Source organism: Atractosteus spatula, chromosome 7 (genome assembly GCF_055471065.1).
Source record: "Atractosteus spatula isolate fAtrSpa1 chromosome 7, fAtrSpa1.hap1, whole genome shotgun sequence".
NCBI lineage: Eukaryota > Metazoa > Chordata > Actinopteri > Semionotiformes > Lepisosteidae > Atractosteus > Atractosteus spatula.
Window position 1 is genome coordinate 62,225,335 of NC_142712.1, and position 23,239 is coordinate 62,248,573.

General features: G+C 41.6%; 1 protein-coding gene across 6 annotated transcripts in view; it reads left to right on the forward strand.

Moving 5' to 3' along the window:
- The window catches only part of neo1b (neogenin 1b), a 198,515-nt gene that overhangs the window by 110,578 nt on the left and 64,698 nt on the right, over window positions 1–23,239 (forward strand). For all 6 annotated transcript variants that reach the window (XM_088922350.1, XM_088922354.1, XM_088922353.1 and 3 more), the window contains exon 5: window positions 8,577–8,713. In XM_088922350.1, coding sequence (XP_088778476.1) covers window positions 8,577–8,713 — 137 coding nt within the window. The remainder of the gene's footprint in view (window positions 1–8,576; window positions 8,714–23,239) is intronic.

The following is a 23,239-nucleotide window of genomic DNA, read 5'->3' on the forward strand; positions in this document are numbered from 1 at the left end:
CTGGGGAGTTACTTTAATGGAATTTCATAGCTGTGTTTCCTACTTGTTTTCTTGGTTCTCATACCTCTGCTGTGTATCTGTTTCCTGTCTCGATACTCATTTCTAAGTGTTTCCAACTTGGCTGATAAACAGTCTCTCCTGAAAACTGACAGTAAGAACTGGTGGTCAGGCAGCAAAGTAAGCTTGACAGCACCATTGCCACCTATTAGCCTGATCTCATCAAATCTTAGAAGCCGAACATGGCTGGGCCTGCTCAGTTATCAGAAGGAAGGCATCTTAGCAAGTGGTTCCCAAGCCTGATGCTTGATGGCTCCTGTATCTGCTGGGTTTAGTTCCATCGAATCCCCAGTGCTAAGTGGTGCCTTTAATTGATCTGCTTTATTGTTTAGATTAGTTATTTGTGCACTGAGTCATGAGTTTCAAATGCTTGCTTCTAGTGTATTGTTTTCAATAACTTCAGCAGGCAGAATTTTTAAACTGCCTAACCTCAGATTGCTTACCCTTATTTCTGACTAAACAAATGTTATGCTTTTAATGATACATGATAATACATTAGCACTTACTTTGCTACTTTCATGTCTTCCCTGCATTGCCTGGAAGATAAAAATAATTTCAAAATAAACACCATAACCCTTTTCATAAGCAGCTTCTTCAAGCTCAGTGTTTCCCATTTTTAATTAGTGGTTTTGTCTGCCTCCATGTAACACCCTGTGCTTTTCTGTATTAAATGCCACCTGCAGGGTGTTTGTTGCTCTTAAATTTCATCTAAGATCTTTGGAATTTTTCTTTTTTCATTTGTTATTACTCCTAGTTTGGTACTTGACTAGTTAGTAAATTATATTTTTATCTCAATGCTGGATCTGTACTGCAAGAGCAAAGTTTTCCAGTGCATACATCAAATAAAAACCCTGTGTGTCTATTCAGGGCAGTGGGCTCATTGCTGCTGTATATTGTCCTAATCAGGCAGCTGTTGCGATTCTTGCAGTTATTTATACTAGTTGTTCCCATCTGATCAAGTTGTAAGTCTGTGTGTTTCTATTTAGATCTCGAGCGTGAGATTAGATCATTTTTTTCTCCCTCCGATTTAAAAAAAGTCACCCTAAAGTGGGTAGAAAACAGCTTATTTGAGAATATGGGCAAAAGAACAAGCCTAAAATGAGTTTTTAAAATCCACAGGAGCTCTTATCAATGTTCGTGGCCTGTGATTTTATTGCTCTTTGTTCAGTACCAGTATTAACAAGATTAACGGTGAATCTGTCTCTCCTTCCTGGCTGGCGCTCAGCTCCTCCATGTAAAATTTATAGCGTTTTTATTAGCGTTCCAAGAGAAACTGGAGACCAAGGGAGTGCAGGGTTCTGCAGGAAAAGGAGAACTAGGGAGGAGGGGGAAGTTTATTAGAAAAGATCGAATGCAGGTTCTGTCAGGGGAGCATGGGAGTGTATTGCAATTATTGACGCAGTAAGAACTGAAGGTTTGCATGCCGCCATTCCCACAGGAGAGAAGCAGCTTTATTGGGCTTCTGTCCAGTTTGGTTGGGCTTGAGCTGTTCTTCTGCACACAGAGCTGAATGTTTCAAGTGCCGGAGACATGGAAACTGTAGGATCAGGGCAGGGGGAGGAAGGCTATGTCTTTCAGAGCAATTCCTCTTAAGTTCCTCCTTTTACAACGCACAGCAGCAGCCCTGCATGACTTCTCAAAGATGTTTCCCCAAAGTCATCTTTTTTTATACCCATTCCTTTGTATGAAGGGAAAACTAAAACCTTTAATATGACAAGTTAGGCACTTTCCTTTTCTTCAAAGGGATCTAAAACTCTTGTGCCTTAAAGCCTTTGATAAAGTTTGTCTGCATTAGTGTTTAAAGGAGAACTGCTTGTTCTAAGTTTGATTTGTTTCTTCCTCGGCTGCTCATTGCCTTACGATCACAGATATTTAATGCATTACTGTCACTATGTTTTAAGAAACCCTGTATGGTTATGCATGCAAAATGAGTACAGCATCCTTTGTGAATGTCAGGCTTTGGCTGGTGCTTAGATGAGGACCGTTTGACACAGAAAAGCAAATGAGATGAATAAACTGGTTTTGACATGACTTTATTGTGGCACTGGCACACTGATCAATTTTGAAGGTCGTTCAATTAACTGTGCTGCTGAGTGCTCTACAAAGCAGCTTTCTTTGCTCCATGATGTTCTTTTCAATATTGCAGTTTATTATATTAATGTTAGAAAGCTAGCTACCCTTGAAGATGAACACTGAGCCTCAGTACTCAAGTTAGGGCAACAGCGGGCAAGCCAGTTTCTCTCCTTCATTGTGACACCTTTTCACCAAAACATTGATCACTGTTGTTTCTGCCTGAGTGACACCAGGAGCAGATGAAACTCGCGTGTGGAGTTACACGTGCATCATATGCACAAATACCTGCTCAAACCTGTTTTTCTTTTGTGCGACACTTGTTCTGCAATTTCTTTGTCAACATGACTTTTAGTTAGGGCTGGGCGATATGGCCAAAAACATTATCACGATAAAAATTTTCATATCAGTCGATATCGATAATTATCACGATAAATGTCAAATCATTATTTCTTTCAAGTTTAAAGGCAGGTTTTTTGTCCTGAGTGAAAGTTGAAGAAACCAGACAGTTAATTGGTAAATTAAACAACTCTTTATTTTAAGAACACAACAAACACTTGCCAAACAGCAGAAACATTAAACAAATCTGAGGTAGAGAGTATTCAAGTCTTTTTTATGTCAAAATATGCATGAGTAAAATTTACAAAATAATAGAAAAATTAAATACTGCAGTGTGATAAAACACACATAGAAGATGGTTCAGACAGACAGCAGAGTTTAAAGTGCTCTGTTTTATGTCTGATCGTAAAAAGCCAAAATATCTCCAAATTACCGAAGTTGAATGACCTTTTCTGTCGACGATGTCATCGTCCTTCTAGCTAGTCGTTGGCAGCACTACATTCTCTTCAGTGTCGCTCATTTCTCCACTCTAACTACAATCCTGTCAGCCACCACCGTGTGGGTAAACAGCACCACGTTCGCTGCCCGGTCTGCAACACGCACGCGCACTCGCACAGTATTTTGTGCGCATGCAGCATAAACATATATATTGAACATTTATCGAACTTTTGTTAAAATTATATCGAGGAAAATTATATCGTGATAATTATCGTTATCGAATTATCACCCAGCACTACTTTTAGTAATAGTCAATAACTTTGCTTGTCTTTATTATAATTGCATTTAATTTATTTTTGTGTACTTGCTTCTGTAAAGCAAGTAATAACACATGTGGAAGAAGCAACCAGATTTAAAAACTGTTTAGTACTGTTGGACATGTAATTCTCACATACCATAGTATGATCTGCTATCTTTATCACAAGAGAATGAGAAGAAAAAGGCATCACTTTTCTAGTGTCAACATCGTGCAGCTTGTTGTGAGGAGTCAAACTTGTGCTGTAGATGTCTCGGTGAAGGTATTCTTGGAAAAACTGCCATGAAAGTCTGTTTTGTGTTGTTTCAAAGAATGATATTGCTTGTGCAAGATTCTAATAAGTCCATCAGGACTTGGTCTTGGAAAAATATTCTAAAAGTTTGGGCAGTGTAGCTTTATTTGAGCCAAACCTAGAGGGTAATAATCATTAACACATTTGTTCCAGAGTGAAAATTATCAGGGTTCATAATAAGACAGATCATTAACATGCAGAGCCTGAGGCCTTGTTATTTACTTATTTCTTCTATCTTGTTTTCAATTGAAGACAAGATCTCACAAGTTGAATAGCTGCAGGGAGTTCAGACCTCCCAGAATTCCATACTTATTTAAGCACTTTAATTATACTGTTGCCAGATTAACACAACGTTCTGAACTTAAGTTTTAGTCACATTTCCCATCAGATCGCCTTTCTAAACTTCCATTGCAGATCTCCTTTCTTCAAACTGTAAGAAAAGAGATTTCCAAGGGTGACCCTTTTCTGTGAGAGCACTTATTGATAGTTTAGTAACGGAGCATCAGGTCGCTAATGAATGCTGTATTTCACATCTTCTAACAGTAATGCAAATCACTTGATCTTATGGCCATAAATTTTTTTTCAAAGATGTCCGAGATGCCAGGAGGGCTCCCTAAAGCACTGCAGTGATTCAGGAAGGGAAGTTTGTCTCCTCTATTAGTTGTTTAATAAAAAGGTCAATATTCATGTCTCTTAACATGGAGCTGATTTATGAAGGTTAAGAAAAGAAATGTCAGTTTTATGTACACATTTCAGTGCTGTGAGAACAGTTACAGCTCTGCAGCATTGGTGGGACAGCAGCAGGAAACTGAGGTTGCTAATTTTCAATTTTGAATGAAACGTTACATATAATTCTATTACTGTTAAGTAGTGAAGAAAAGCAGCCAGTCTCTAGATGCTTCAGAAGCTTGATGTCTTCAGTATTGATTAATTAATAGAGCAAAGATTTCTTCAAAAACATCTGTTAAGCAGTGCAACCACATACAGTATGTTTAAGGAAAAAATGAATTTTCGTACACTGGATATTTCAACAGGTGAAGGCGGTGTGTCATGAAATTGTACGTTCAAGCATCATTTTCGATGACCCCTAGCTTCAATTGCTCAAGCCTTGATACTGGGGGGGGTTGACTGTGCCCAGATGTCTCTTGGGGGGGGGGGGGGGGGTTGGGGTTGATGGTTGAGGAGCTGTACTGAGCCTGCGCTGCTTCTCAAAGGGCTCGATCCGTTTCAACGGCTCCAGGGAGGTCTGCCAACAGGAGTCTGGAGGGGGCCTCCGATGCTATCTGGGAGTGCATTAATAACAATGGTGCTCGGACAAACAGAGATCTGTGGGTCGGTTTCTGTGGAAATGAGCTTGAGTTACCAGCCGCTGCTGGGATAATAAATTGCAGCAGAGTACTGGGGTAATGAAGTGAGTTGCAGACGCGGGGAGTTTGGAGACCGAGAAAACAGACAATCAAGCTTTTTTCTGGCACTGGAGCATGCTAGCTCCTCTCATGAGAGCCCCGCTCTCCCCCTTGTTTCTGCTTGCCTTTTAAAACCACTCGCATTGCGTAGATCCTAGGAAAGGAGGCTTGATGGTTTGCTTGTCTCCCTCTCCCAGGTTGTTAATGAAACAGATTGGTTGCCCTTATTATAGTTAGCAGTGTATTAAAAGAAAGCGCTGATGTATATTGAGCAAAGCTGGGACAGTGTGATGCATTGTTTAACATACTCCTCTACAGTGCAGCTTCCCGACTTGATAAAACAAGCCTGAAAGAGGTCTGCATCATCTCACCATTATTGTCCTGTGGGGTTTCCATTAGCAGATCTGTGCTGTGAGCAGCAGGTAATTTGACAGGTTAAGATCGAGGCCCCATGCTGTGAATAATTAGTTCTTCTTCATAAACACTCGCAGTGTCTCCCTATCAGGTCTTTGTGTTGTGTTCCTTGGAGACGCCGTGGAAGTCTTGACATCATGCAATGATGGGAGGTGCCTTGGTTGTCCTCATTCCAAGGGAATACGAGAGCAAGCTGGCTGGGAACCGAGAATTGTTGGAGTAAAAATAATCCCTTTCATTTTTAATAATGAATGATGAAGATTGTTTTGCAAGAAGAAGGTATGGTGTCCCCTCCTGTTTCATGCAGAAAACAAATGCTTATTTATGATGGGGAATCCAAAGATAGGTACTAGAGTAATAAACTGCTGCTCCATGCAGAAGAAATACCTGAGATGCTAGACTTGATTAAGTATGACAAACAGTGTCTATTGAATTGCTAATGACCCTTGGAAGTGGACCCACATGATAATGAAGTGTCAGTCTGTGTTCCTTCGTTGTCCTTCCCCACTTCGCCCAGATGACCAGTGTTGGCTTTCAGTCAGGGTGCTGGGTTGCTGACTGCTGTTTAATTTCAGTAGTCGGGCCAACACTGGCTCCTCGTTTCCGGCCAAATCTTACTGGGTTTATGGATGTGACTCAAATCTGTATCTGTTTGTTGGCTAAGAGTATTGGTTGAAGCGTCGCTAATTGGAGGTGAATCGCAAGTGAGCCAACTTATACCATGAAGAATTCCCATACTGCGTTTCTTTTCTTGATTCTGTTGACGCACGACTGGCCCGAGCATGGCATTCATGTTACGTGTGACTGCTGCTTGGCAAGAGAGGGAATAGAGTTGTACTTAAACTTCAGCTGACATTACTAAAGAAAACAGTAGGTGAATGTTAACATTAACCGTGCATGAAGGAACAAGATTTGTGTGTTGTGGAATTGTGATTTGCATGCAGAGTAATACTTCATAGTCATTACACAGATTGTCATCCTCTGGAGACTGACATTGCTCCAGATACCAGAGGATGATTCCACCAGACTGAAGCTCAAGTCTCCTTTGTGGTGCGCTGTGACGAAGCGACGGTGTGAATTGGAAACTAATTAAAAGTTAGCTTTTCGTGTTGGGGCTTTTTTGTAAATTTGTTTTAATGTTTTTTTAATTAAATCTTGCTCACCTAGTACCGTCACTGAGGGGTTCCAGCTAACAAGCTATCGCATATCGGGGAACGTTGTTCGTCAATTATCTTTAAATAAGTAAAGCTCTTGGGCGCCTCACATCTTCGTCAGCCGTCTTGCGCAGCAACCAGCCAACTGATACAGGGAGCTTCAGTGTTGCATTTCAACTAAAACTCTCATAAGACCCTGCAGCTGTCTGCAGTGAGTTGGGGAAAGCATGGCCTGCTGAGTTTGAAACGGTATATGCCGATACTTTTAACTCAAGAGTTCTCTAGTATTTGCCAGCCTAAAAAGTGCAGTGAAAGGAGTTTATATTCTATTATCAGATAGAATATTCAGAATATATTAGTTTTTAGGCAAATACTGTTCAGCAGAGGAGGAAAGAAATTGATAATACAGATATAAACCACATGTGATTGTAAAGGAGCAAGGTATGAAAAATTGTTTAGGGAAAAGCTGAAATATGCAAACTTCTGGCTGCTGAGGGGGCAGTATAGAGAGATTAATGTACAACTGAAAGGAAGCATTTTGATTAGTTAAATTGAACATTATTAAGGGCACCACAGTTTAATTGGATCATTTGGAAGCCGTTAATTAGCATTTGTTTTACAGAGTGTGTGGAATACAAAACATCATAAAAGAAACAAGTACAAAGCATGCCCTCAGTGCTTGATATGCGATCTTTATTTAGAAACAGCAAAACCAGAAGGAAAAAGCACTCCTAATTAATTATTTTCCCCAATATTCGTAACTAAGCTGCTGTGATTTCTGCAGCTCTGTTTCAGTTTAGATATGTCTGTAAACAGTAGTGCGGCGTGTAGCTCTCAGCAAGCACCTGGGCTTCAGATCACCCCAAAGCAGGGAAAAGGAGAATTGTCCGTTTACACTTTTGTTCTGAAGATGTAAAGCCTAGTATGCCAGGACAGCACGTCACTGAAGCGTCTCTGTTAGTTTTGGGAGTGTTTTGTAGCTGCCAGGAAAAGAGGAAACATGCTGTTTGATTAAAATGACCTCCAGGCTCCCCCAAAGAAGGGGGTGAGTTGACACTGGTGCTAGTGTAACCAATGTACCTCAAGGATGGTATCTAAAGACAAGCAGGCAGGACCCTAGTGCATCAGAGGGCACAGGATAAACCGTTTGCCTGGCACAGGGGCTCTGCTATGCTAGAAAATTGTGGTATTAATGCTCATGTTCAAACCAATCAATAGCCGGTGTATTATGTTATGCAGTTGCAGCAGTATCCCTGTACTACTGTGTTTTCAAGCCAAGGGCAATCTCTTGTTCTGAGAGCACCGATAGCTCTCCAGATATATATCTGTGTACCCTATTGATTTTCACCTTTGCTCCACCATGAGTTAAATCAACACTCGTTGAGTGTTCCTCTTCTCCATTACTTGTGCAGAAGGTCAGAGGGGAAAGGTTAGTGCTTGAAGGTCACTGCCTTCAGGAACATGAGGAGCTGGAGTGTGTATATATGCTGGGAGGGGGCTATGTTAAATATACCTGTAACTCAATAGGATACCCACAGGAAATCATTGATTTACTCTGCAAGCACTTTCTGTTTTTCACTTTTCCCCCTTATCTGGTTCATCTGTTACTGATTTTTCCTTTCTTTCCTTCTGTAGGGTTGCAGCCAATTCAGTTGTCTGGTTGACCCTTCTTTCATGGCCTGGGTTAGTTTGTGTTGGGTGCTGTTCAGATTTTGAACACATGATTATGCACATACAGGGCTATGGCCTTGTTTTCAGAAAGAGGTTGCTACTTGTGTTATCCACGTTGTACGTTAAGCATCTTAAAAAAAGGAAAAGCATTTGATGTGGGCTCTGTAATTCAGTCTTCACCCTTGATGGTTTCCTTGTGCGTGTCTTGGTTATAGCCGTCTACTGTGGAAAACATACTAAAACCTTCCATTATAATCCTTAAAAAGGTGTGGAAATTCTATTTTTAACTGTGCAGGCAGCACCCTGTAAGGGGTGTAATTAAAAAGTTGTGATTATGTATTGTAAGAAAAGGGAAGATGTGCGAAACGTGCCTGGTTAGAATGATAACTCCGTGTTCATCTCTCTGTTCTCTCTGCCAGGGAAGGGAAGTTCGAGACTGTCGGCGGGGGCAGCCTGCAGATTGTGAACCTTACAGAGGAGGATGCTGGGATATACAGCTGCTTGGCGGACAACGGGAACGAAACGATTGAGGCCCAGGCTGAGTTGACAATGCAAGGTAGATGCCGTTAGAGGAAACGCCTACTGTACACACCCAAACTGAATTCCCCTCTGTGTTTTTTGGGAATCTAGAAATTTTAGTTCTAGTTTTAGAACTTAATTCTAAAAAAGAATTGATTTAATTCTTATTTTTATTTTTTTTAAATGATTAATTAATTGTTTTTTTTTGCCATTTCAATTCCAATGAAATGATGGAGATTTGCAGGTTTGGCTAAATTCTTATAAACCTGTCTTGCTTATTTTTGTATCTGTTTTTTCCCCTTGTGGTATGTAAACTTCAGTGAGGCTTTTGGGCTTTCTCATGTCATGTCCGGCCCAAACTCTGCTTCGACCCACAGTTCTCAGTTCCTCATGGCCACAGGCACCTAACCGAGTTTGGGCAGTTTCAGTTTCCTGGGCAGTGTAACAATATGGGATCTCCTTACTGAAAACCAAAAGGTTTGAAGGTCCTGTGGGCTTGTATATCTGCCCTTTGGAGACTTCGGATTTAAAAAAAACACATTTTTAAAACCCGTGAGACTCACCCTGTTTTGCAGGCCCTCTGTGTTGTAATATTCTATGTTTTTATGAGACTTGTTTTTCTTTAGTGTTTAGGCAGACGGCCATGTTAAATTGATCGCTGTGCATGCCAATGCTTTCCAGTAGGTGGCTGGAGAGAGGGGGTGGAATGCTTGGCCGTGGGGGGGGGGGGGGGATTGTAAATGGGTACAATGAGGTCACCCATTTGTTTTAGCCCCCATATTTGTAACACATTTTATTCCGTAGGAAAGACCTGGAATATATTAGTGCTAAGACCCCAAAAACTGAATTATAGGTTAAAGGAAAAATTGAGTGACGCCCCCTACCACTCATTTGTACAGGAGGATGACTCTTCTCATCCAGTCTTTTTTATGATGTGCCCATTAAGAGGATAAATAGCAATACCCTTACTGGTATTTTAGAAAGCATCAATGCTTATTTTATTTTTTTCTGGCTGTTAACCCAATTTTATTTCATCACAGTACATAAATATTGCCAAAACGCTATTTCACTGCCTGAAATAGTGCCAGTATTTGTTCTTTTGGGGATGAATATATGAAATATGCATTGTGTTTCCTAGCTAAGTGGCAATATATATTCCAAAAAAGGAACTGAAACAAGAAAACTAGCTGGTTTTAATTCCTTTAAAGACTGTAATCCATTTTCAAAGGACATCATGACAATGTGCCATAAATCACAACAGCCTTTATCAGTTACTGAAGTGCAGTTTCATGCTGAATTATTCATTTTACCTGTTAAAGAGCAAAATGAGTTACTTATTTTATAAGATAGCAGTAATTGTGATATCAGTGCATTGTCACTTCTTATTACTTTACAATGTTCGTCTTGATGCTTAGTGTACTAGTTGATCTTCAGCAATGACTATGCTTGATAAAAATGTTTGGCAGAATTAAAATGGTCAAAACTTTTGCTCAGAGAAGGGGGGGTTGTGGCACCGCACAGCTTCGCCTCTAGTTGAGTTGTGTCTGGCTGAACCTGGGGGTCTAGTCAGACACCCTGGACCACTCCCTGTCCATTCAGGGTGTCCTGAGGAGACGCTGCAGGGGAACACTGGCTGACACTGAGACCCTCAAGGGATGTATGAGGCACCCTGTCTCATCTTTCTTTCTTGATCATTGTCCCTCTTGCTAGATGTTGGAGTGACCTTGCTCACTCCTAGCAGCTTAATTATTTCCGTCCTGACCTCCCTAGCAGATAGCTCTGCAGTGGTTGGAGCCAGGTGTGGGCAAGTGGGGGTAGATGGAGGTCTTCTGCATCTTTCCTGATTTGACAGAGCCGGCTGTGCACCCACCTGGCCCCTCGGAGAGCCCATAGGAGAGATCGTGGATGGGCACAGACTGTAACAATGAGGAGCTTTAACATGCAGTAAAGACCTTGTGGTGATCTGTTTCTTCTGTGGAAGTTTCTGCCACTCTTTTCTGCCTGAGGATGGTGTGCCAGTCACTGAGGAAGAAAGCCAGGTTCACTCTAAAACCTCGCGTTTTGTTGAATTGCGGACACCCTCTGTTTTGGCTTAGCAAGTGTACTTTCTGTGTACAATCCATCACCTGTTGATAAAATGGATTTTTCTGTTCTTAACCCAGTTTGATTTAGGATCGTTTTCTTGTGATCAGTTAACCTATTTACATATTCACCCCACAGAAGTAAGAGAACATTGGGTGTTTTCTAGGTAGGCTGTCTTTCTTTTATATCAACATGCAAAGGGACACAATTGCATTTTTTTGTCAGCTGTTCGAGGAAGACCATATGATACTTATCTATCAAGTCACTTGCAAAATAATGTACTTTGCAAGACATACGTAAAGAGGCAATGAGGAACTTTGTTAATTCTGTTAGACTAACATGCAACTGTATGCGACTTTGAAATAAAATTGATTTTTAAGTGAATAAACCACACATTTGTTTGAAAATATACTGATATGGTAACACGCTAATGTGAAAAGCAGCAAGGTTCTGCATTCCTGGAGTTCAGGGGTTAGAGATAATCTAATGGTCAGGATAACTTTTTGTAGTTTGTGTTGACTTTTTAGAAGGCTGTTTCATTGGCTCAGCACAACACTTGAATATTAATGTACAGACTGTCAGTGTGAGGGCAGTTCTTGAGCCGAGCCTTTAGTTAGTGGCTGAAAACACTGGATTTGCTTCTAAGGAACAGAGCTGAACTGTACAGTCAGTCTCCTTTTGGTTTCCTGTGTTATCTGTGTCGAAGCCAGCAAAATCTGAAGAGGTTATTTCTGTTTAAGCAGACCTTTGTGGCCTTGTACATATAAATCTGCCTGTCCCAGGAGTTCTCATTATAAACGGGCAGCAAAGGTGGATACCTCTAGTCAGGACCTGAACATGCCAAACCAGATAGAAAGGATAATTACAAGAGACTGCCAACGGTATCTATTCACACATGGCTGGCCAACTTTTTTTAATTTGGCCTTTTCTGAGGCTTGAAGTCTAAAAAACGCTTCTTTTGACTAGCATTCGTAGAGAAACAGCTCAAGCTGTAAGTAAATACATGTTCGATTGTTATTGCTGGCTCATTGGGATTTTGCTGTGTCAGAATAAAATAACCACCTCTGTCATTGCTCTGTTCTTTCTTGTGGTGATGAAACTGCATATTATTCAAAAATAAATATCCTCAGCCAAAAAAGATTATTTCTGTATGTCCTGCTGCAATACAGAACTCAACCTGTAGATTATTTTGACACAAATGCATTGCGTAAAATGGTGGCTATATTTTTCTGATGATCTAAGTCATTCAGGTGGCCTTTTACTTGTTTTTTTTTAGTTTCTCCTCACTGGCGTTTCTGTGGATATTTTGAAAGCCCTATTTTCTCATTTTCTTTACCACTACTTTCCAGTCTTTATTCACTCTGCATGTGTGTGCAAGTGAATCTCTTGATTTGCGTGTTATACTCTACTCCTGTTTGTTTTCGATCCTTTCACACAATAACGAGCAATGATTCGCAACATTGCAGTAAGTTTTCCGAGAAGAATATTTACCAGTATTAAAGGGCAACACTCCATCCTTTTCTGTTATTTCCATTCTTGTTTATAAATTGGTAAGGTCTTGGGGAAAACATAGCACTTCTGTGGTAAACCTATGTGGAGAAAGGCCCTCCTCCCAGCTTGGGTTTATGATAAAAGTTTCAAACCGGAAACAACATTCTCATTTAATAACGTGATTTCAAATGTACAAACAGCCTTGTTCTACCACACTGCAATTATTGCCCCGTTTATACATATGAATGTTGAAAATGAAGCAGCAGTTATTTCTTAACTTAAACTACACTGAATTCTGTTCCCCATTGTCTACTGTACTGCTGACATAAGTAGTGGTGTCGTGTGGTGTCCTGTTTCTCCATCCATGTGCACACATTTTAATGTACTGTAGCTATTGTGAGACATCTGGCATCTGCAAAAAAAAAATACATCTAGCTGTTTGTAAAGTATTTCAGCACTGTTGCGTGCAAGCGGAATTAAGGTATTTAAATGTAGATGCATTATCGTCTCCATAAGGAAGGCGGTGAGCAGCGGTTAGACTGTTGTAATGAAATGCGTTTGAAGTGCTCTCCCTGAGTGCCTTGCCGTTATAAATCGAGCGGACTGTAGGCTGCCCGCCACCTCCCCGAGTGAGTGGGATGAGAGGGAGCACACTCCAGGCACTGCTGTTCCAGCGGATGCCTCATCCCAGCACTCCTGTCCTTCCAGAGTGACTTTTGGCACCTCTGTGAGGAACTGTCCCCCCCAACACCTTCAATCAAAACAAATGGCGGCATTGTCTACCCTGCTAGGAAGTTTGATTGCATCTCCATCTAATTACAAAGATCAGAGCCTTACAGCTACAGCAAGTTAACCATGAAAATTGCAGAGTGTCTGACGAGGCTCCATGTCTTGCCCTAGTGTTTCACAGAAAAGGGGAAAGAGGCATAATCAAAGAGATGGTGCTGCTTGTTGCAGCCAGCAGCAGCAGCAGCAGCTGTCTCCTTTGCTCTAATGACTTAATACAAATGAGATCTAATTAATCTCCATGGAAACCGTGCCTCTCGAGTGGTGAAGATGTCACAGGGATGGTAACAAACATGATTCAGTAAACAAGCTTGTTCCACACCAGGATACATGCCTCCATCCTCACGGGTCTCCTGTGCCTTTCTCCCTCTAGAAGGGTTATGGGCCTATTTATACCACCATGGCTTTGGTCAATGGGAATGACTTTGGCTTCTTGTAAAGCTCCTGTGTGCAGGAATGCTGTCTATGTTAGGAGCAAAGTCTCCTCCCGCAAGTTATTGACAGGATTTGTTCATTGACTTTCCTTTCCACTCTGAAATTGTAAGTCACACACTACAGGGTAGACCAGTGGAGCCCTGTTTCTCCGGTGGGCATACATGTGTGGAGGTACACGGAAGGCGTAAATGCAGGCTGAAGGTCTTACGGGGATATTCTCTTGCTGTCTTTGAGATGTTCAGCGATCAGGTGATCAGTTTTGATTTCTTTTGTTTACACAGTGAAGACGGATCTCTAATGAGGAGCAGCCTGGTTGGGTCTCTTGTCTCTTGAATGAGTGGGCCTGTTCAGCTTCAGTAAGCCTCCATCACAGATCCATGACATTTTGAAATGAGGGAAAGGACTGCATCAGGTTCCTTTTTGGCCACTCAGTCGTCTGTCAGTCTGTCAATTGCCCCCCCCAGACACACACAAACGCACACCTCCCCAGTCATTGCCTGGATGTTTGATTAATTACACCAGCGCTGAGGCACAGTTGGCTGATTAGCATTCCCAGCGCATATAGCAAGCAGTCAGGGTCACTGAATCTGGCCGCCCAGGTGGAGTGATTCTGACCCCCTGTCATTGAATTACAGATCGGTTCTGAGCCACTGGAGCAGGGAGGAAAAAGTTCGGCTCGTTTTACATGGAGTGTGGAAACTCTGCAGTACCCTCCTCCCTCCTCCTCCTTGGTTTCTCTTCATGCCTCCCCTCCTCCCCCAAACTCTGGCTTGCACAAAGAGCCTGGCAGCCATTTGATGTTTGATCTCTATCTGCGAAAACCGTGGGCTGTGTGTGCCTCAGACGGAGAGGAGCTAACCAGCCTTTTGGGGAAAAGTATTATCATAAACAAATGCATTGCCATTAAGAAAAATGACATATCATCCTCCCCACACACAGTCATTTCTTTATTTAATTCTGTAGCTGCCACAGACACTTTAATCTCTTAAACAACGGTATTGTTTTGCCTGTCTTGAGAATTGGCTCTTAAAACTAATCACCCCATGTTTTCAGAGCTTGTGGCTCAGAGACTGTAATGCACTACATCTTTTCCCCATCTGCTGCGTTTCCTTTTGTAAGCAGTGAGGAAGGAAAGCAGGGCCACCTGTTGTTGAGCAGGACTTTGTTGTGCCTTTTTGTTTAGGTAAAACTGCAGAAGACTGATATCAAAGCATTTCGTACAAAACCAAAGTCACATTTTGCAGCACCACTTCACACATGGTTGTAAAAATCAGATTGTTTATCGCCAAGAGTGCTTTTTAGAAATTGTGTTTTGTGTTTAAGTTCAAAATTGATTCTTTTCAGACAGTGACAAAGCCTTTAGTGTCATCTTTGGTGGGTTTTTTTTCAAACACTTCTGAGACATCTAAAAATTCAAAAATTCATTGGGAGGCTAGGCCTTTTTGAGTGTGAAAAAAGATAATTTTGCATGGACTGTCATTCATTTTGTAGCAGAGTCTTAATTGGACTGAAAAACCCAGTCAGAGGTGTTTTATTGTGTCTACTGTGCGTGTATCTTTCTACTCTACGACATTTTGTATTGTGTTTCTTAGACAGCTGCAACCAACTGGTCTTAATTCATTGACTTATGTATTTGTTTAATTATTTCTCGAGAACGCTTCAGACGGAAAAGTATTCCTTGATCAAGACGGATACAGTAGGTCGCCCTGACTGTACTGCACTGTTTCGACCTTTACAGGAGATGGCAAGACAGTAAATCAGAGTGGAGGAGGCAGCAGGTTTTAATTAGGGGGCTCTACAAGCACCGCGCTGCAGTGGGGCAGTTTTTTTTCTAATTGGAGCCTTAAGGTTGAATGTGGCAGGGTGGAGGGAGGAGGGCCTTTTTCCTGAGCTGTGTCTGTTTGTTCCATGTGTTCCTCATTTAGAACCAGGACCTGGGATCCAATAAAAATTTCATTGCCTGGCTCTGCTGAAGAATATTAAATTTTGATGAGCCTCCTTGTGTTTCAGCTGTTTTGCACTTTCATTCACTGGGAGGGGAAGGGGGGGTGGGGGGCAGGTTTTTCAGACTTAGATGGGAGCCAGTCATTTTTTTTTTTGCGTGTGTAATTATCAGGATAAAACTGACAATAGTTGAGAGGGAAAGAGAGCCTCCCTCTCAGGACTTGGGGACAGTTCTGAGAACCACAGTGACGCACAAGGTGTTTTCGTACAGGCTGGTGGCTTCCTGCCTTTCCCACTGTAGGTGTGATCGGAAGTGTCACGGGCCCACAATGACATTATGGAAACTGAGATTTCCGTTCGCTTTATTTAGAGTCCCTACATTTAGAAATTGGGCATGAACTTTTCTCCTGTATGTGACTGTGGAGTGAACTTGCATTGTGCGCCGCAACCATTTCAAGGATATTTAACTATTGGGAGACCTTAAATCATCCTCTTCTGTTTTCTTGCCTGAAAGCTAACTGCATATTTGAAAGACAAGTTTGGTAGAAATACCTTCTCCTCCTAAGAAAAAGCTCTCTAGGGGCACGCTGGTGCGGTGTCGTCTGGAGGCGCCTTACTAAACGCATAAGAACAGTTACAGATGAGAGTAAGGCACTCAGGGTCCATCTTGCCTGTTTTGGTTGCTAGGAGGTAGGATGTTGACTCAAGCATCTTCCTCAGGTGGCCGCTTCCTGGGTATTTCAGGGAGTTCACTTTGTCAGCAAGGCCTGGTAGTTTAGTTGAGGCAACAGGGTATCACAGCAGAGCACACCGCAGTGATCCACCAGTCACAAATTGCATGCAGCAGCTGCAGACTTGTGCTCTACATAACACCTTTCACTAATTACACATTTAGCCGCAGCTCAAGATTAGCATAGAGATTAGGGGAAGAAGGCAAGATCAGGTAAAGATCTGGAAGTCATTTCTCTTTTTTTCTGATCCTGTCGTATAGGCCCTGGGGGACAATCACTTGAGACATGCAGTATGGATGGCTCTTTTGGGGAAAACCAGAAAAAAGCCTGGCCTGTATTGGAGCTGCTTGCTGGAAAAGGTGCTACTGTGGAGTAGCTAACTGGCTCATAATGGGCCCTCTGATGGTGGAAAGGTGGTCAATATGTCGCAGAGCTCGCCTTCATTTCATTAATACATTAGCACCATGCTCGCGTCGATTTTCTTGCTGAAGGCGCTTTTAGAGAAGAATAGGAGGACAGGAAAGCAAGCACAACCACAAGTCTTCATTGCCCACCATAACGCAGAAATAGCCTGTGGGTTATGGGGCTATAAATTGCCCTTTTTTATAATGTTGTGGTGTTTGCTGCAGACTTGGAATTAAAAAAAAAGTAATTTGTTTTCTACACATGCGGTGACTGATGTGGGGGAAAAAAAATAAAGTCCAGTCCCAAACCACAGTGTCTAGGCATAGTATTTCTTTTTTTTCTTCTTGTTGCTATGAACAAGAGTATAGGTCATTAACAAGATGCAATATGGGGGATATCTGGAGATTATTTTGCATATTTAGTCATCCAAAATTGTGCTTCACATCGTCAAAAGGGGCACAAAATACAAAACACATTAAAAATCTGATATTCAATTATATTTCACATTTAGATTATCAGCAGGCTTTGGAGGGTGTGGTTTGCTGCAATACCTAATGAGCAAAGAAAATGACAGAGCAAGCTGAAACTGTGACAGGATACATGCAGCTGGGTTTGCGACCCAAAGGAAAGTGTATAAGTGGAAAGTGCAGATAACACAGGCAGGGCAGCACTGTGGAGTAGCGGTTAGGCCGATTGTGTTTGATTGGGTGTTTGAATCCGGGTACATCCGTTATGCCCAAGCAAGGTATTTCACTCATATTGCCCCGGTACAATACCCAGATTCATAAATGAATGCTAATAAAGATTTTGGATAAAAGTATCAGCCAAATTAATAATTATATTGGTCCTTCAGTTATTAATATTTACATTGGTCCTTCAGTTAATAAATTCCTTACACTTAGTGCTTTTCTGGACACTCCACTCAAAGCACTTTACAGGTAATGGGGATCCCCTCCATCACCACCAGTGTGCAGCTCCACCTGGATGATGCAGCAGCAGCCATAGTGCGCCAGTACGCTCACCACACCCCAGCTCTCAGTGGGGAGGAGTGCAGAGTGATGAAGCCAGTTCAGAGAGGGGGGTTATTAGGAGGCCATGATGGGTAAAGGCCAGGGGGAATTTGGCCAGGACGCCAGGGTAACACCCCTACTCATTTCAAGAAACGCCCTGGGATTTTTAATGACCACAGAGAGTCAGGACCTCAGTTTTATGTCTTATCCGAAGGACGGCTCCCTTTTAGAGTATGGTGTCCCCATCACTGCACTGGGGCATTAGGACCCACACAGACCACAGGGTGAGCACCCCCTTCTGGTCCCACTAACACCTCTTCTTGCAGCAACCCTTAGTTTTCCCAGGAGTTTCCCATCCAGGTACTGACCAGACTCACTCCTGCTGAGCTTCAGTGGGCTGCCAGTTGTGAGTTGCAGGGTGGTATAGGTGCTGGAAGTTAGTGCAATGTGCTCCTATGGCCAGCAGCCAGGTGGATTGTCCAGAAAAGCGCTATATAAGTGTAAGCAATTATTAATTAATCATTATTATAATTAATTCTTAGCAGACAGGTGGGGGCCGTGGCAGAGGTCGCTGCACACTCATATCCGCACACCTTGACTTTGTTACTCATCACACCTGGGATCAGTTCACTCCATATCAAGCTGCAGCAGCCATTTAGTGCTTTTTATTATGTCTGTTCCAAAACAAAAATCTGCTCTCAAACTTTTTTTTTATTGCTTTGTCTTGCGGGAGGAAGAAGGAATTTACCTTGCATGGCTGCACGTACAGAGGTGTTCCTGGAATAATGAGCAAGTAATGAATGGTGGTGATTTTTTTTGTCCCCAGTGGTTCATATTCAAACATATATATTTGCAATAAATTGTGTGGAGCCCTGAATTAAGATGCAGAGGCAGGTTACAAATTGATGCTCAGAAGATTCAAAGAGGGCACTGGGGAATACTGTAAACTAAAACTTCAGCTTGAAGCCTTCATTCCATTTAGCTAACAATGGATGTATAACTAAAGCCATTTGTCAAAAACCAAATTGGAATGACCACCTTAAACAGAATATTCATAGGCCCCTGCTCTTGCACGAGAGCTCGACATATTGAACCCTGGCTTTGTCTTGTTCTTGATTCTTTCATTTTGCAAGGATGCTGTCAATTTGAAACATTATGCTTTCAGTTAGAGGTCATGCACCTTGTGCCTTCAACTCTTGTACCAAAAGTCCATACCCACCGTAGCAGAAAGTTCTGTTTAAATATAGCAATGCCTTTTTAAAAATCTGATTGGTAATAATATACCCACCAACTCTGCCTACACAAGCACCCAAAAACAACACTTCTCTCCTGTGCACAACATCCAAGCCAGAAAGGCTGCCTTAATTCTGTTCAGTCTTGGGTGTTGAACTAATTAGTGGAAGGAAAAATAAGGGGGGAATTATCCCATTATCAAGTGCAATACGATTTGCAATGGAAGATTAGATGCTTTCGTTTGCTAAACACACAGTTACAGCCTTTAAGAGTCTCAGTAAATTACAGTACAATAGAGGGTCTCGTTATGTTGCCAACACCCCAACAGGACATGTTTTTCCACTGAACGTTCTCCTTCAGACCTTAACTGAAAAGCCCTTGTAAAATTCAACAAAATTACAATGCATTTTAATTTAGAGTGTAGACAATTCTACTTTATGTAGCAGTTTCCTAGTTCGGTTATACAGGTTATAGACCTGCTTGCTCTGTACTAGTACCTTACATTTCCCTTGATGTTCCCTTTCAAAATACTTAAAATTTATTAAGATGTTAATCCATTTAAGTACATGATGAAACCTGCTGGTAAAAAGATAACATTCTTATTTCCTACATTACGCTCATCAAAGTGTTTCTGCTGGACTAAGTCCCCCAGATTTAGAAAGACACTGAAACAGTTATGATGATGTTCTGTGGCTGTGTATGTGTTATATACTGAGAATACAAATCACTTATAAGTACAACAAATGTATGAAATTCATATCAGGAAAATTATTTTGGGGCCACTAGAGGTGTTAACGGTATTGATTGTGTTGTGTGTGCTGTTGTGCAGGACATTCTGCTCTGAGTTTGCTGAAAACTCTGATATAAATGATAGCATAAATAAGATGCTGTTATTATTATTATTTTAATAAGGCGCATGTATTATAACTACTACTTATGCCGTTACCTAAGCCACTGACACGCTGACAACAGACCTTTGATAAGCAGGGTATAATACGCCCAATCAACTTGGTAATCTGAATCCAACAACATGCCTTTGACAGTGTGCTGCATACAGTGAGCGACATAGGATTGGCCACATTAAACTTTAAACAGACATGATCATTCTGATCTTCCTGGGCTGGGAACTGTGTTGTGGATAATCTTGTAGTGCATGGACAAATACCTGTCAGACATGGAGAAGACGTGCTGAGCAAATGGGTGAATTGGCCTCTTAAATGATGGTACCACCCTGGCTTCACCTTAAGTCATACGACATCACCAGCGAAAAAGAAACACCTCTTCCTCCATTTCCAGCGTTTCCTTTTTACAGCTCTTCCCCCTTTTATTCCTACTGGTTGTTTCTTTATATGGCCTCTCAGTTCCTTACAAGTGTGAAACTTCATAATGTGAAATTAAGGTTTTAAATCATGTGGTCCTAATGCAATTTGTTTTTTTAATTCCCTAAACAAACTGCGGTGCTAATAAAAGGCACTCATTTCACTAAGGCTACTGAGAATGTTGGCATGTCTCTAAAACATAACTCTGTTTATTAAAATATTGTTCTGCAGCTTCACGGTACACTTCTACTTAACGTTTGACGTATAGTCTCATGCCACTTAGCTGCATTTGCTTAAATAAGAAGCGCCTTTAGTTCTAGTTAATTTGGCGAGTGGATTAAAGGGCATCCGATACTGCAGTTGGGGAAATGCTGCCACAAATGTCAAGCTTTATTCTCTTCATAGTTAGAAAATCCTCACATAACATTTTAAACAACAGCCTTCCATTCTGTATCGCGGCACTTAAAAGCCAAGATGTCTGCACTGGACCTGGAGCCTGTGGCGTTCTCTTTAGAGGCTAGAATGTTCCAGAAGAGCTGGAGCAGGCGCCTGGACCTTCTTGTCAACTGGGAGAAGGCCTTGGCCTGTCTCTGGGCTCAGGGGCGGTGGAGGGGTCGTAAAGCTTCCAGGGAGCTGACGAGCTGAGGTAATTGGTGTGGAATTCACACTGGTTGCTGGCAGTCAGAATGGAAAAATGTTTCACGTCCTATGTGAATGGCTTATTATTTGGGTTGTTTTTATTGGGATTGGGAAGAAAAGCCATTGAAAGCAAGCCGTTATCATAAAAATAACAGAGCTGTAATTAGCTAAAACTAGGCTCTGGCCTCCTTGGGGGTGAGCAGTGGTGAAGCTAGGCTCTTGTTTCACATTTTGTTGAGCGTTATTGGTTTAATTCAGAGACAGCTGGGCCTGGAATCAAAGCTCCCATAGTGTGTGTTTGTTTCTTTTGCGCCTGCTTGTTTCTACATGTTGAGGATTCAATTGTTCCTGCACAGCATGTTGACCAAAACAGCTCTGACATTTCCTTCCCTCTTTGTCTTGGAGCTGGAATGAGGTGGATTGAGTGTGACATCCATGAGCACAACATTCAACATTTCCCTTTATTGAACATTTTTCTGTAAAAACTGCAAAGGAAAGTTGTGCTAGTTGTGTGACCTTACAGTTTGTTTTTTAAGAACGGAAATTGCAAAAGACGGAAGTTCATTTAACCCATTTTATTCATTTGGTTGCTAATATAATGATTTGTGATTCTCATCAAGCGATGTATTGAAGTATCACAACTGTTCACACGGTAGTTGTTGCGTTTTATCTCACCTAACATTGTGTAGATTACATTTTTAGATGAACCAAACTCCTTGCTCCTTGAGTTAATGCTGACAAAGACCTTAATTATAGAATGTAACAGGTTTGCTAAACCACTATTGGTATAGTAATGAATTCCAGGTATGACAGTAATGTTGTACGTTCCTGCTCCTGAGAAATTACCTCAATAGAATTCTGTAAACTGAGTGAAGATGAAGCCTGATCCCAAGCCCTGTCTCATGTCGCAAAAACAAGTTTGCGGTTTTCTTCCACATTTGTGAGTTTTCTGTGTCTGTGGATGGATGCCTCCGTCATCACCTGACTTCCTGGCCCGCCTATCTGTCTTAGTGACCCCCTGCTGCTGTGCTTCAGTGTTGCTGACTGCAGTGCTGAAGATCCAAGCCAATCCATACCAAGATTTTGTCTTCCTGTTTAGCTTTTTTTGTGCTTACTTGTTTAGTCAAATAGGTTCCAAATGTTTGAAGCCCATTGAGGGTAAATGATGCATGTCAGCACACTGACTGAGGGAAGTGGGATTATTCACAGGCAGCAGATAACAAGCCACCACAGGAACTCAACAGCTAGTGCTCTTCTGTATCTTCATCAGGGCCCTTTCTGTGCTCTTGGCAAAGCTACAGGAGGTGTGTTCTTTTGTTCTGTAGAAATAGTGAATGGATGGTTTATAAGTGTAGATCATGGGTAAGCAACGTATTAGTCAGGATGCAGCAAGGATTATAGAAGCAAAACTGGCAGGATAAAACGGAGATTCAGGCATTTTCTGCATGCTATTGGTTTTGAAATAACCTTCCACAAAAATAGTGCCTTTGACTGCCACTATCTTTCCCTTGGTAGAGATTATGATGACTTAATAAACCCATACCTCAATTTCCAAACTTAATTCATTCCTCAAAAACTGTACAACGAAAATTCTTAATCCAAAAATGAAATTCCCATGTGAAACCTTCTGCTTTGCTCCTAATGTCTTCCTAGAACATCACCCAGTGTACTTTTTACCCTAAAAGAATCATCAAAGTAAAAACACAAATAGTCCATTCCTATTGGCCCTGGTACATTAGTGAAGATAAATAAAATGTCTAAAACTTCTAAGAATACAGATGCACTGAGGAAGGTGTTGTGGGAGGTCTCGCTATGAGAATGGGGTCTTCCATACAGCTAGCTACCAAAGAAGCACCTTCATTGCATTGAAAATTTCTTAGGTACTGCATCAGACAGGTGTGAAAATGCATGTTTTGTTATTAAACCAGGTGTTCAGAAATGAAGGGATGACTTCCCAGTGAATGACTTGCAGTGGAGAGTTTTCAGGTTAGGATGAGTGTCCTTGTACACACTCTCATAGCAGTCCCTCACTCCTTCAGCAGAGAGCTCCGTTAACCGTTTTCTCTAGTAAAGCTGTGTTCTTTAGCAGTAGTAGTTAGTAGCATACAAACAAGACAGCTGTGGGTAGGCAGGGATTATAGTGCTTTTCTACAAGTCTCTGAATACTGTGTGGAGCTTTGTAAGCTGGATAGTCTGTCTGTAAGGAGTCAAGCAAGACACAAGCTTGCTGAGCTTTAATGCACACTACAGCTGCATGGAAATGTTATTGGTTTATTTGCGGCAATTTAGAAAATAAAGCTTGACACTTTTCTCCGCTAAATCATTTTATTCACTCCACATCGAAATCTGCTCAAATGGTTTGTGTGCAAAGGCCTGTAGAGGTCACAATGGAAATGTGCATTTGGGTGTAACGATCATTAAAGAATACAAACTTTTTTTTACCTCATAATTGCCAGAAAAAACGTTTTTTAGCCAAACAGCCACGCAT